At 33.5% G+C, this 14,869-nt stretch overlaps 1 protein-coding gene across 8 annotated transcripts in view; it reads left to right on the top strand.

Moving 5' to 3' along the window:
- The first annotated feature begins 1,508 nt into the window (after positions 1–1,508).
- Positions 1,509–14,869, top strand: part of LOC149565462 (putative adenylate kinase 6, chloroplastic) — an 87,713-nt gene continuing 74,352 nt past the window's right edge. Inside the window, exons 1-3 of one of the 8 annotated variants that reach the window (XM_089818989.1) lie at positions 1,715–1,956; positions 2,079–2,112; positions 11,681–12,016. In XM_089818989.1, the coding sequence (XP_089675115.1) occupies positions 11,720–12,016 (297 nt within the window). In that variant the 5' untranslated portion in view covers positions 1,715–1,956; positions 2,079–2,112; positions 11,681–11,719. Of the gene's footprint in view, positions 1,957–1,988; positions 2,113–2,882; positions 2,904–9,452; positions 9,548–11,680; positions 12,017–14,869 lie in introns of those variants that run through there. The other 7 variants (XM_089818993.1, XM_089818990.1, XM_089818986.1 and 4 more) reach the window with 7 other exon arrangements.

Here is a 14,869-nt window from a genome sequence, read left to right as displayed (position 1 = left end):
TTTAAATTATTTTAATTTTAATTTTTATATTAGTTTAATTTTTTCTTTAAATATTATTTTTTAGTTTGTATAATTTATTTAGTTAATAAAATATTTACTAGACATATTTTTTTTGGTATTTCTCTTATTAATTTTTTATAATAAAATTTTTGTTGAGTTTTTTAAATGATTATTGTTTCATATTTGATAAATTTAATTTAAATAAATAATATTTATTAATCTATTTAAAAGATTTTAGTAAATATTATGTTATTTTGATTTAAAATTATTAATAATCTAATTTGTTCACATAAGATTATAATTTAAATATCTACTTTTAACTATTATTTTTCATTTCTTATTTATTTAAAAAATAATTACTTGTAATCTTCACATTAGATTATGTTGTGATCTCTATTTATTAAACTTTTAAATTTTTTAAGTTGAATTACGTTTTAGTTTTTAAATTACTTTAAATTATTTTTTATATTAGTTTAGTTTTTTCTTCAAATATTATTTTTTCAGTTTCTATAATTTATTTAGTCAATAGAATATTTATAAGAGATATCACTATTTTTCATTTTATTTTTTTGGTATTTCTCTTATTAAATTTTCTTAATAAATTTTTTTTTTTTTTTTTTTTTTTCATATTTGATAAATTGAATTTAATTGTAAAATATTGAAATTATTGAACACATTTCTTAAGCAATATTCAAAGTTCCTAAATATTGTAAATCTTGTATCTATGTTTTAATCTTCAACTTTTTTATTTTTGTATTTTCATTAAAAAAAATTATATTTACATTATTTAATGTTCATTCTACATTTTTCTCTTAAATCTCATCTCCTATCGGTGCACTCGTTGCATGTACAAAAACATGTGACTGCTAGATATTATTATTTGTTAAGAGAAGGTAGATTCAAACACAAGACCTCCCACATGAGAGGCTCACAAATTACCATTGCGCTGTAGGCTTTTGCCTTTTTTTTTTGCAACTCTTATGATTTTTAACTATTTATTTTTTTACTTATATTTTTAATACTTTTTTTAGATTTTAAACATGTATTTTTTTTATTTGAATTAATTTTAATAATATAGTTTTTATTAATATGATTGACATGAATTCTATTATTTTTTCATACTTCTTATACTGGGAAAGTGGAAACTGAACATCACTTTATTTTAGAGTGTGAGGCCTACAAGGATAGCAAAGATAAATTTGCGGATACTATATGTTACAGTTCTTGGCATAACTTATTCAACGAAGAGTACATTGAGCAATTGGTTGGACTCATCATGATCCTACACAAGAAGCGAACAGTGCTACTTAAGTCTGCTTGAATTGTCTTGCTGTCCCATAGAATATTTTTAGCCTCGTAGACATTAAAATTTTAGCTATCTATCTATCTATTTATACATTATTTTGTTTTTCTCTTACCTCTTTTGATTTTAATTATATATTTTTAATTTTCTATTTTAGATTCTTAGTTTCTTTATTAGAATAAAGCATGCGACCACTAGTTAAAATTATAGTGAACATTTTATTTGGTTTTACTTTAAAAATTGAGACGTACAAGGATATTTTGTTTTTGTTAAGCTATAAACAGTCTGGTCCGTAAAATCGCGACGGAAGGAAATTGGACCACGTTGCATAATGAAGACGCTCAGGTTTGCCTCTTTCATATCGACCTCACGCAACAGGCTTTAAACGTGACGCAAATCTCCTTCCCCCACATTCTAAACGTAAGCAAATACCGAAAAAATCAAATTCAGAAGAGGGGTCTTGGATTTTAGAACATCAAAACATCCTAAACGTAAGCAAATACCAAAAAAATCAAATTTAGAAGAGGGGTCTTGGGTTTTAGAACATCAAAAACATCCGTTCTGTTTAGCAAAAGCATTGTTGGGTCAAATTAAATGGGGCCCGTTACATCTTCTTTCCATACGAAAAGTTCAAACCGCTAAGGGATATTCTGGTATATAGGGATCCCAGTTTTGATTTCCTCCCAATACATATTGTTCCATGAATTTTTTGACGTTTGCTGTGGGTAGTCTTCCGATTGACTGACTGAATTCGTTGCCGACAATTCAATTACAGGTCTGCAGAACTTCACTTTCTTGCCAGGCGCGTGGTAATGTTTTTGCATTATTTGAACTTCTATTTTAAAGTGTTCTGTATTCGGTCACTCGACTATTTTGGTTGTTTTGGGTTACTTCTTGTTGTTCGCTTTTGTGTATTACAGGGAAATCTACTTCTAGATGGTTTGTAGTTTATTTCATATACACATTAACGTATACCCACAAATAAATAAGCATGTTTTGAAGAGGAGATGATGCTTGTAGATGTTATGGAAAAAAGCAATGTAAAATATCCGGGTTTTATTATAGAATAATTAAAAACCTAGATAAATGAGTTGGGATAATATTTGAAATCAATTTCACTGTTAAAATGGAATAAAAAATGAATGTAAAGTCAATAGTGAGGTGAATTCTGCATGTAGAAAAGTGAATCTGAAGATGTCTAAAGTGGACTCCCAAGGTACTAGAATTTAAGGTCGATGAGATGGGTACCTTAAAATCTGCAAATTAACTGGAATCTACTGGTTCAGATCCGTGCTTGTGGACCTGATGTCTGCATCTGTGGAAATGAATTGGCACGTGGACTTGAACCCGTAGCTGTGGAAATGATCTGCATAAATCTGATTGATGGATTTTTTTGCCCCGATCTTCTGATGTCTGTAGGTATAAGAAACGGTAGTGTTGAGGAACACATTTGGGGAATCTGCCAAATTGCAATTGTCATGTTCTGTTCAGTGACACATTTGGATCTTGGTAGACTGACTTTATAACTCTGAATGAAAGATTGACAAGATCAAAAATGCGTGCAACGGACATAGGAAAATGTTTGCTGTGTAATTATCTGGTAAATGGTCTTCAGTAACTTGATTTTGCCTTTTGATAATTCCTGGATGATTTTAAATGATTTAATGTCCATAAATATGATAATCAAGTACACAACTTAACAAAAACATGCACTAGGCTGACTTGTGATGGATAGTACTAAATAGGAGTTGGTGGGATTGAATTTTGAAAGTTTAGAGTTCAGATTCACAATTCCAGGGATGACCTGGGTCACATCTGTATCCATAGATCTGATCTAGGGTGACAATTGGGAACCTGGGAATTAGGATCAATTTTTTGGGATGAGTGATAATAGCATTGGGATATGGTGATGCCATGAGCCAGTTTGGACAAGAATATGACATTTTAACACTTGTTATTGCATTTAATATACTGTAATCAGAGTATGTCCACCGTCCAACAATGTAAGGGGAAAGGGCATATATGTGCTATTTTTGCCATTACAAAATTACATGATACATATACAAAAATATTTACATATGTGGAAGTTTTAAAAGTGCCTCTATGATTAAGCAATATTGAAAGATTCACTTGTGGATGGTGATCTGATATTTGAGTAAATCCTTTCTCAATGCATTTCTTTCTTGTGTTGTGTGGAGAGTCTGCTGTGGGGTATGCTTGGATTTTGTTCTTGAGATTTGTGAACATGGTCATATTCCATAATACTGCATAATTGTCGGGCTACAATTTCATCATATGTCTCAAGGATCATAAATAAATAAGCCACCTTATTGCAGGGATTTTGTATATGAGCTTGGTCAGGCTCCTGTAAGTGTCCTCGGTTTATAAGTAATAAAAAATAAGGAAGCAGCAATTATAGTGAGGAGATTCCTCTTGCAATCGGGTTCAATCCCTATTTGACTACGGCTAGCTGGCTCAGGTGACCTGTTTGTAACATTGTCATAGAATTTCTTGGTAGTCAAGCTTGAAAACTTATGTTTCATAATTAGCATATTTTAACAACCAAACCCTAAGCTTCACTTCATAAATTTGGAGAAAAATCAAAATAATCGAATTTACACTGTCATTCACAATCCATTGTACAGACTAGAAAATGTACTGTATAAAATAGAAAATATACTAACTTGTGAGAATAATAACAGGTACAACCCTCTTCATAGCTGTTGTGGCTGTTGGGTACTGAACCAGTAGCTGTGGAAAATAGATGTCTCTTAGTGACATTTAAGCCAAAGTTTACAGAAACCATGGTTATGCAGAAAAGTTTTTAAGCATGACGATTTTGATAAGTCTCATTCAAATAAGCTTAACGTGTTTAATTTGATTCGTAAGAGCCCGAAGCCAAGATTGGTTATTATTATTATGTGCTGTGGTTAATTATTATTATTTATTAAGCTCGAGTAGATTTGAACCCAAGACCTCCTGGATAAGAGGCTCACGATTTACCGTTGTGCTGTAGGCTCTTGCCTCAAATAAGCTTAATTTTACTGTTGTTAACCACTTAAAAAAATCAGGCTGAATCTTACTAATGATATTGGATGAACGACCATTAAAAATACTACAGAATTGCACTTCATACTCATAATATTTAAATATGGTTTGATTACATTGCTTGTCTTAAATGATTGTGTTCTTATAAAGTAATAGTACATTCACCTTTTATGTGACTTGATTGTTGTCTGTTGTAATTATATGAATATCTATCATTTACATGCACATATGCAATCTTTCCACCACTATGGGATTGGGATTGGAACTGCCCTATATATGCTACCTGAACCAAACACGAACATGCATATATTACGGTAGCCATGATATGGCTGATGCCCCATCTACATCTAGTTATAGTTGGAACTGTCTTATAGACAACAGAGATGGGCAGGCTCGATTTGGAGGGTGGTCTCAGCCAGTGGGAGAGGATTCTCTATCTATGTAGGGGGCCGATGGGTCCCCCCATATGTCTCTATCTCAATATGGGCTATATCTATATGATATGTGGCGCTGTATGTGACTGTGCATGCATCAAAGTAGCAAAATTCTTTATTGGCAATAAATTGACAAACCAAAAGATATGATGTTTTAAAAAATCCATATTTAACTAGGAAAAGATTTGGATTTGTTTTAGGTCTAGATGTGGTAAAAACTAAAAAGAAAGATTGCCTTAGAAGTGGAAAATCCCAACCACCCTATTTTTTAACCAAATCCTTATCAAAAACTTGTGGAAAATTGTTAGAAATCCTATCTTTCCTTGTTTATCACGATCCACAAGTTTTGCCTGATTTTATTGCAGTCTTATGGTGACAAATCTTGTCCTAGACTTCATTAAAAATTTGTAATTTGTAATATCTCACATTGGAATATTCTTGAAAATTTGTAATTATCTCAAATAATGTGTGTTCCTAAAACACTAAAACAGCCCTTGGAGGAAATCTTGCTTTGGACACACAATATTTTGACTTTAAGTATTCAATCATTCTGTCAAACATTTGTGCATACAACTCCTCACATGTTGAGTTGGTTGGTTTTGTTCAAATTTGGCTCATGGGCATAATCATAAATGGTTCGCATTGAGAAACAACTCGTTGACATTTTTTGCCTACAAATTGTCATGCATATGTTTTAACAAACAATAGAATCTATGAACCACAATTATATACTATTGAGATGATTGGTATATTATTGAGTTGTCGTACTTTTAAAATTTCAAGTTATATATATTTATGACCTTTATCAGCATCCAATGATACTGGTTTGATGTCCAAGTCCCTAGATAGGGGCAACAAATTGACCATTCCCACTCCACACTACTTGTTAGGAACCGCTTGACATGCCTTAAGGAGGAATGTTAAAGGTTATGAGACTCACAATTTTATAAGATAGACTTGTCTTATTTTGTACAGACCAACAACCTTGGCTGTCATACGGCATCTTTGAACAACAGTAGAATCATTAACATAGGTGTTTGGTACTAAATTTATTTCCATGACCTTAATACCCTTCCATAGATCACATGATTTACCTCATAGTGCCTCACAAAACCACATGAACTATAGGATATGCGGTGTGACCTTCAAATAGTTACTTGAGTGCCTTTTGCAATCCTATTTTCCTCATGTGGATTCTAGTTCCCAAGTGTGACCTGTACAATGTGTTAGGATTTTATGACTCCCATGAGCTCCATAATATGGTATGATTTCCTTTTTTCATGATTCAAGACTTGTTTGGACTCAAAAAATGCTTGATATGGGAGACATGTGAGTAAGTGCCACCTCCAATCATTTTGCACCCAAAAGACTACATTACCCAAATTGAAACTTCCTTTCAACCTTCGCAAATGTAATTTCTTCAATTATAAATTCTAATAAAAATCAAATTATTTAATCATGAGTTTTAATCACAAAATATTTCAGCACAAAAGTGACACATGGGTGAAGTCACTCAATTGATTAGGTGGGTTTTTTCCATATATGGTTTGAAAGCTTTTGTAATGAAAATATTTTCCAAATGTCCTTTCCTCTCTTTAACTCCTCATTTTATAACCCAATGGAACTTTTTAGAGGCATAGTAAAAATTCTTTTTTATGACCTTTTTAAATAATTAAAACTAGTTGTCTTTTAATATATTATTCTTTTGACAACTTAATTTTAATAAATAATCATTGAATGATTCTCTAAGGTAAAATAAAAGGGAACTTTACACAATTTATTTATTTTGTTGATTGAAAATTGGTTCCTTGAATAATTCCCAATCTATCTTTTTTTATTTTTTGAACTATGGCTAAAACCACTAGACTTCAACTTGGAAAGGATAAAGATGGCCTATCAAACTAGTCTTTACTTTTCCATCCCACAAATCATCAACATAGTGTGTTTGACAAATGGTGAATATCCATTTTCATCTTCCTACATTGACATCATTATGTTATCTTGTTTGATGCTTTGTGAATATTTAAAGTTATTTTGAAGGAAAGTCGTCACACTTAGACTTTTCTCATAGTTGCCCTCAATCGACAACCATCCAATTAACATTTTGATTAATCTCCTATTAATATGTTCTTGAAAGTTCACTTTTACAAAAGTTGGGAAACATTCCAATAGATATGTTGAGGGGATATGGAAGATTATAATTAAGTTTGAAGTAGGAAAGCGTTTTATAAAATAGTTAAAAAAGCTCCAAGAATAATGGATCTGTTGCAAGATGCCTTATTTTAAGATATCCACAAAGGTCAATATAGCTGCAAAAAGTTGATAGGTTTTTGTGCCTGAATAAGTGTTTATTTTTCTAGAACATATATATACTACACCAATTCTCAAAAAAAGTAGGTGGAGTGGGATCACACCTTGAAAGTTCTAGGCATGACAAAGCCTTAAATAGATTAAAGTCAAAAAACAATTGTAGTCGTATTGCTATGCAACAAGGGTTCTAGAGCCAATTGGAGTAGGGATCACAATTAAAGGGTTTGGCGCAGCCATTCAAGAGGCTCTAGCCATTAAGAATTAGCTTCTGTCTTGTAATAGCTTCTTTATTCTACTCATCAAGTTCTATTGTAGTTTTCATAGGGGAGATAGCCAACTCAACAAAGGGACCTTGCAATCATTTGGCCAACTTGAGGCACCCTTGTCTCGTGGTTAAGAAACAATAGAAGACACACATGTTTGTTGGAGCCATCTACATCTTTGATGTTGAGAAGAGTCATATGAGCTGTGAGATATGCCTGGATCAATCACTATGGCTACTATCACATCTATGTGCCCTTGGGAAGGAGATAGGCCCCTATGAGATGGGAAGGTTGCTAGGGTGCAATAGGACAAGGGGCATTGCCCAATGCTCAATAAGAATTTGCAAATAAGCAACTTTCATGGTAACATTGTTAGCTTGTATTTGAATCTTTAAAAGTTAGTGTACAAGGAAAAATGAGTCAATAGTAGCTTCGAAAAAATGTGTTGAGTTTCTATCTCTCAAATTTTGAACAAAATTTCCATTTTGAAAGCATGCCAAATTGGGGTGAATTTAGATGGAATTCAAAGAATCACATGCAAGAAAAAGAGCTTAGGTCTAGAAGGCTTGAATAAATATGTATCCAGATCTAAGCAACTTGAGTTTACAATTGGATTTAGAAAAAGCACTTGACTATATGTAGATGACCAAAAAAGACAAGGATTAACAAGACCTAGATGGACCAATTGAGATCCAGTGGGAAGACCTTGGTAAAGAACACACTAAAATAATTAACAGGCTTGGTCTCCAAAATGCTTAACTAGATTGTGTGGAATCTTTACTGTCATATAGTGGCCTTGGATTGTAGATCCCATTTGCTATTGAGCTTTTGAGCCATAGTTAAATTTAGAAAAAAATCATGAAGAGCTTTTATAGGGCTTGTAATATCAGAAAGGATATTAAGTTCCTGGGTACCATTTCCATTATATCTGCTAAGTTTCATTGCTTCTAACTCGAATCTTGTGAAGTAGTTTTGGAGGAATTGACTCAAAAATGATCTAAAAAGGCTTAAAATCTTGCTTGGAAAGCTTATATTTCACCTTCGTGGCTTCTAGACAAGGTATTCAATTTTTGGTGGATTTGGAAAAGAGTTCTGAAATGGATTGAATTCCTTTATGGATTTTTTTGAGAGCTTGAATCTGTCAGACTTTGGCTTAAAGACAATCTTTGGAAGTGATCATAGCAAACCACCAAACAGAATGCTGGTTGATAGAAATCCCATTTCTCTAGTCGTCCTTGTTCTGAATTAAACAAAGTTTAATAACCTTCCATGCTTTTCATACACTGTTGGCAGCATAAGTGCTTTGAATTTGCACAGATTCCTTCATAATGGAAATGGACTGAATGCATATCACTTTTCAAGTTTGACTTCTATGAAGAACCCTAGAAGAAATACGATGCTACAACAAGAGTTTTTAGGCCTTATTTGCATCAAGTGGTCTGTTATTCCATTTAGAACATAGAGCTAACCCATGAAGATGGACATCAATATGATCAAGCCCCAAGCCCTCTAGAGTCACGGGGAAGACAGTAAATTCTCCAGGCAAAATTTTGGGAGGCTTTCCTTGCTTAGAGTAAGCCTATGAGAAATCCTTCAATAACTTTTCAAAGTTTCTGATAGGAATCCTTGGAAGGAGTGCAGAAAGAAGAGTAATAAAGATACGTTGCTGCAAGCATCTTAGATTCAACTTGAAATTTCCAAACAGAAGGGAGAAGGTTGGCTATCTAATAATGTATTTTCTTCTTAATGCAATCAATAATTGGTTTCTAAAGAGAAGAAAAAGACAAAAGAAAAAGGTAATTCCAAACAACCTAAAGATGTTGCCATGAATAATCCATTTCCAACCAAAGACATTGAACCCAAGATGCCTGGGTAAGAAAGAATGATAGTAGCTTTAGGTTTGTTGCCACTCTATTGTAGATACTAAAGTACATAAATAACACCTCTTGATGCCTTTTTCATACATTTTTCTAAAGATAGTTATTCTAATTATGATGGTGTGCCACTTTAACTAGGCTGAATTATCATTTCTGTATGCCAGTTTTAATACAATGGAAAATGAAGTCGGTGTTATATCAAATGCTTGCAGGTAGGGCATATTGAAGGTTAACTTTATTATCAATTAATTGAAGACGAATATGTACCAATCAAAGTGTTACTGAATGAAAGGTTTCCAAGGAGAAATCAAGGCAAATTGTGGCAGCATGCTCTTTGACTTCTCATTGCACATCATTTCATTTCTAGATTATGGAATTCTGATAAAAATCACGAGATGGTAAAGAGTGGTATGAATATCAAGATTCTGTGCACCCTTAGAGATAATAACTGTAATGCTTCAATTGTAGAAATCACCCTTTGGGTTTAATAACCGCGATTACAAGTCAAAGAAACATGTTATCTGGTCAGAGTATCACAACCAAAAATTAAGCCTGCATATCTCTTTCCCAAGGACTGCAATGAAGTACCATTCTTACAAGTCTTTAAGAGATAAAGGCTATTTGTCACTGTCACCCCCATCAAATGTCATAGAATATCAGAATCATACTATACTGTCATTATTCAATAAAGTGGCACTTGACAAGTGAATCACCATCAGGCTATGCACGTGCATCTGTGGCCCATCTAGTTGACTTCTTATTAGAACATAAAAATCCTTACCACCAAACCAAATTTTGTTGGAAGAATAATATGCTTAAATGGCACATTCCTTCAATAAGATCATATAAACTTCAATATATTTTACAAAGCCATTCACGATCTTCTTTTAGCTCCATTATTAATATTATAATATTATTATTTTAGTACTTTAATGGCCATCTTTTTATATTTATGTATATTGTGTAGATAAGATTGTTTTTTCGATCTTCTTTCTATTTTGTACATTTGTAAAATTCTTTATAATGATCTCTTCAATCATTTGTCAATACAACAAAAAATTTACCAATTACTTGCGTAATATGGTATCAGAGCTTAACCTTTTCTTTGAAAAATTTATAATTTCTTAAATGAAATTGTCTAAAAATTCTCAAAAATATTTTCTGGGATTTGTTCATAGTTTTTTGCAGGAATTCTTTTAGAACCCAGCTAAGGGTTTTTGTTTTTGATTGCCATTGTTTCTGCTGCCACTGTGCCTGGTTTCATCCTCCTGCGACAAGGGTTTTCCAATGGGATTTCTGGATTCTTTTATGAGTTTTGACAACTCTTTTCTGCATATTTTTTGGCTGTTTTTCACCTAACCCACGGCATCTAGGGCATACATTTTGTTCTTGCATCCATCATTTTCTACGAGCAATGGGTCAACCTGATTTCTTCTGCCCTATATGCGATCTGCAAATTGCGTTTTTCTGTTTTCACTGAGCCCATTTTTCTGCACACACTTATTCCGTAACCTGTATATGCATTCTGCCCGCATCTGGAGGTTTTTTTAGCTCTCAACGGCACCATTATTAGCAATTTTTTGCAGACAGTGTACCACCATTTTTTTCAGACAGCCGGCTAAGGTTTTTATTTCAAAACTCTTGGTTTCTTGATGACTTATAAATCTGATTCCAGATTTTTGGTGGGTTTTTTGAGATCTCAGCTTGGTTGTTTTGAGATTTTTCTGGACATGTGTTCAGTTTGGGATCTGGGGCAATCACCTGGACCAGTAATAAGTAGCATGTATTCCCAGTCCCCTCCACAGGAGCAGAATATCGAGGAGCTATTAAGGCAGCTTGTAAGGCAGTTTGGCTTCGTCGGGTGTTTGTGAATATGCACGTATTTCAAGTAGGTCTGATTTTCTTGCAATATGTTCCAACAGTGGATCAGCTGCAGACATTCTCACCAAGCCTCTTGGTCCGGATAAATTTGTTAAATTCAGGGGACAGCTTGGTGTTTTGACAGATTGACCATTATGGGAGAGTATCACAATTTTTTTATGTTATTACTTTAACGGTCATCTTTGTATATTTATGTATATTGTCTAGATGAGATCTTTTATTTGGATCTTCTTAAGGTCTTATAAGAAACTTTCTATTTGGTACATTTGTAAAATCTTTATAATGATCTCGTCGATCATTTGTTAATACAACAAAAAATTTACCAATTACTTGTGTAATAATTAAGTGTATTTACTTTAAAAATCATTTAATTCACTTCATGAATAAACAGCAGCAATTTCCTTTAATACTAGTATTAAAATGCACAAGGTTTCCATTCCTATTATTTAAATGTTTTTTATATAGTATTAATGCAAATAAGTAAGATATGTAGTGCTTATCTGCATGAATGCTAACAATCCCATAAAGATATATATACCCTTACAAGTTTCTATGTAAGTGCAGATCTAATTATAGTGGGTGCAGCCATTTCCGTCCTTACTAATGGCAACTATCAATCGCCTTACAAGGTTGCTCTCTCGAATGCAATATTGTTCTTTGGCACCTCAAAAAACATTTAATCAGTGGGGCGTGGCAGGGGTGGATAGAGAGCAATGGAATCACTTGTTTAAGAACGAGGAACCTGAAGTAAGGAACGTTCGGTGGATATTTCTTGGTTGCCCTGGAGTCGGTAAAGGAACTTATGCTAGCAGGCTTTCAAAGCTGTTGGGCATTCCACATATTGCCACAGGGGACCTTGTTAGAGAGGAGCTCACAGAGTCTGGGCCTTCAGCAAACGAGGCAAGGATTTTAGGATTTCAATAAAAACATGTTTTGTAAGTTGAATTTATGAGTTACTGCCAACCCTGTTCTAGGCACTCTGCTTGTTGAGTTTGAAATGCTAGACCCTTAAAAATACTGAAAGGCAACTTTGCATATCATTTTTTAAGGACTGATATAGTTGTCTATGAAATTTGAATATGAACCTTTTTGTTAAGTATCCTCTTTGAATTGAATGACCATTCATTATGGAGATGGCATTGGGCATCTTTGCAGTAGTTCTCAAAATGTAGATCTCATCCTCAACTTACCATTTGTCATTTCTGTTTGTATGTTTAATCATATTCAGTGGAGTTACAGCTGTTTGTTTGCCTCCACTTTTTCTGTTTATACAAATATTCACAAATATGAAATATCGTAGTTGCTTTGCTTTTGAAATTGCTCTTTTTTATTTGTGGTTTAGTTCGACATATTTTTTCTCTTGTTGTGTAAGATAATCATCGAGTGTCATACAACATACCTGCCTTTTCTGATCATGTTTGGTAAATACAAGGATTTTATCTATTAACAATGCAAGGGAAGTACATATCATCCTGCCTAGGATATTGGGTGATAAAAAATCCAGTCAGAATCTATAAGACCTGATTTCAGCAGTCATAACAACATTAATCCTACTTAAATCACATATTCACCTGGCAGGTCTCCTGGCAGAGGTCTCATTGCACCAATACACAGATCAAGGCTACCGCTAAACTACACTAATAACCATCCAAGAAAAAATAGAAGGTATGCGACCATAACTGAAATTGATGTATGCTGAGGAAAAAACTAAACAAGCAAAAGAATCCCAAGATCAGAAATCAGAGTGGTTCTGAGTGTCTTACAAATCTTTCTCTGTTCAACTACCTAAGACTGTTTGATTCAAATAAGCTTTTCAAAGGCAAACATCATTCTTGTTTCCAATGTGCCAACAAGTTTGAGCATTTTTCTCACAAACTGGAAATAACACACATCATCCAATAGTTCAAACTTCAAAGTCAACCCCAGTATACTCTTACACTTTTTTGTGTGATGTGTCTGATTTCTAGCTAAATCTTACTTTGTGTTAAGTACAGAATCTTATTTCAAGCTTTGTGACTGTTACCCAAGTTTTTGTAGTCTCTCATCTATGTCATTGTAGGATGAGTGGAAAGAGCATTCAAGCACATTCTCCAAGGCAAGAATACAGATCAATGAATTTAAAGTCATCAAGGCCATAGCAATGAAAAACCATTTGGAGAAAAAAAAACTGGCAAATCAAAACTATTAGAGTTTTTGAAAAATCAGAATTTAAATAGAAAAACATAGGATTTAAAAAAAAGTAGTATTATAATATCTAATATATTAATATAATGGTAATATATTTATTAATATGTTATTATATTAATGTATATTATTAGTATAATTATAGTAAAGTAATATAATAATTATATATTATAATTTATAAGTAATAATAAAAAATGTCTATTATTTTTTTGATAAGTAATGTTTATTTATATTAATGGTAATGGATTTGTACATATCATATATTGCAATGGCTGAGATACTGAACCAAAATATGGGCTCGTGAGAAGAGTAGAGTATACACAGCTAAGATCATGACAAAATAACAGCTCCTTGTGAGTAGAAAGACATGACTATGCAAAACACAAACCTTAAGATCATGACAAAATAACAGCTCCTTATGAGTAGAAAGACATGACTATGCAAAACACACAAACCTTAAGATGTTATAAACATGAAACTAAACATCAACCCATTTGTTACAAAATTAACCTATGATGTTATGGGGAGGTAGTCAATTTTCATTGTTGGAGGCTTGCATAGTAGATGGCTTCGAGAAATGCTGTTCTGACACGACCTTTTACATGAAGGAAATCATCCATTTTGTGCTTGTGGATGGCTTGATATCAGTGATTTCCTTAAGGGGGGACAACCATCAGTTTTTCTACTACAGTGTTGAGGAGTGGTGATGGCCTAAAAATTTCTCAAGAGAGGATGCGAGACCACAAGAGCTACATATATGAGAAAATTAGGAATGCCTATCCAGATTGGGAGTGCCCACTTCCAGACGAGCCTTTGCTAACATGAAACCAAGTCCCCAGGAAAGTCAATCTTGACAAGCATGTTGGTTGGTTCCAACACTCGACTATTGGGCTCCCCCAAATTTGATAAGGATGCCTCAAACTATGATCAAATGTTTGTGTTGGTAGTATATTGGTCCTTATCTATTATAACTCCATCATGCAACACCAATTTGATCACCACTAGCATGAGACCATCCAATGCTAAGAAAATTACATTTAAGTGCTAGTTTGTAACTTGGCTAGGATAGGCCATTTGCCTAAGGGCACTAACTACTCGGATAGGAGCATCCTTTTTTGCACCATTGGTTTCATCTGAAGAAAGGAGCTGAATGCCCAAAAACAAACCACCTGGGCATTTAATATACAAATGCGATTCTTTCCCACATGAGTGAATTGAACCAGTGCATGCTGTAGTAGAGAATGCAGTGAACACCTTAGGTGGAGAATGGGTTCATTTAATTGAACACTGCAAACTACAAATTCCAATGTATTGAGATGAAAAATTGTAAGGGAGCCAATGGGAAGACATAGCCAAACTAGTTGCTGACACTAAGTGTCACGTGGTTGCATGAGGGGAAGAATAATGTGCTGAAAATAGAGCAGATCGAGGTTGATGTGGTTGATTTGAAGGTTGGAGGGCAGGGAATAGGACGACTCACCTTGGAAAAGACCATTAAGCTCATGTCAAGTTAATGGTAAAATGAATTCAAACGTTAGGGTACAAAATCAAGACATCTCTCAACTAAAT

Source organism: Cupressus sempervirens, chromosome 3 (assembly GCF_028749045.1).
Source record: "Cupressus sempervirens isolate cs-2001-9-10 chromosome 3, ASM2874904v1, whole genome shotgun sequence".
Lineage (NCBI taxonomy): Eukaryota > Viridiplantae > Streptophyta > Pinopsida > Cupressales > Cupressaceae > Cupressus > Cupressus sempervirens.
Note: the sequence above shows the minus strand (reverse complement) of the source record. Positions and strands in the feature narration are given on the sequence as shown.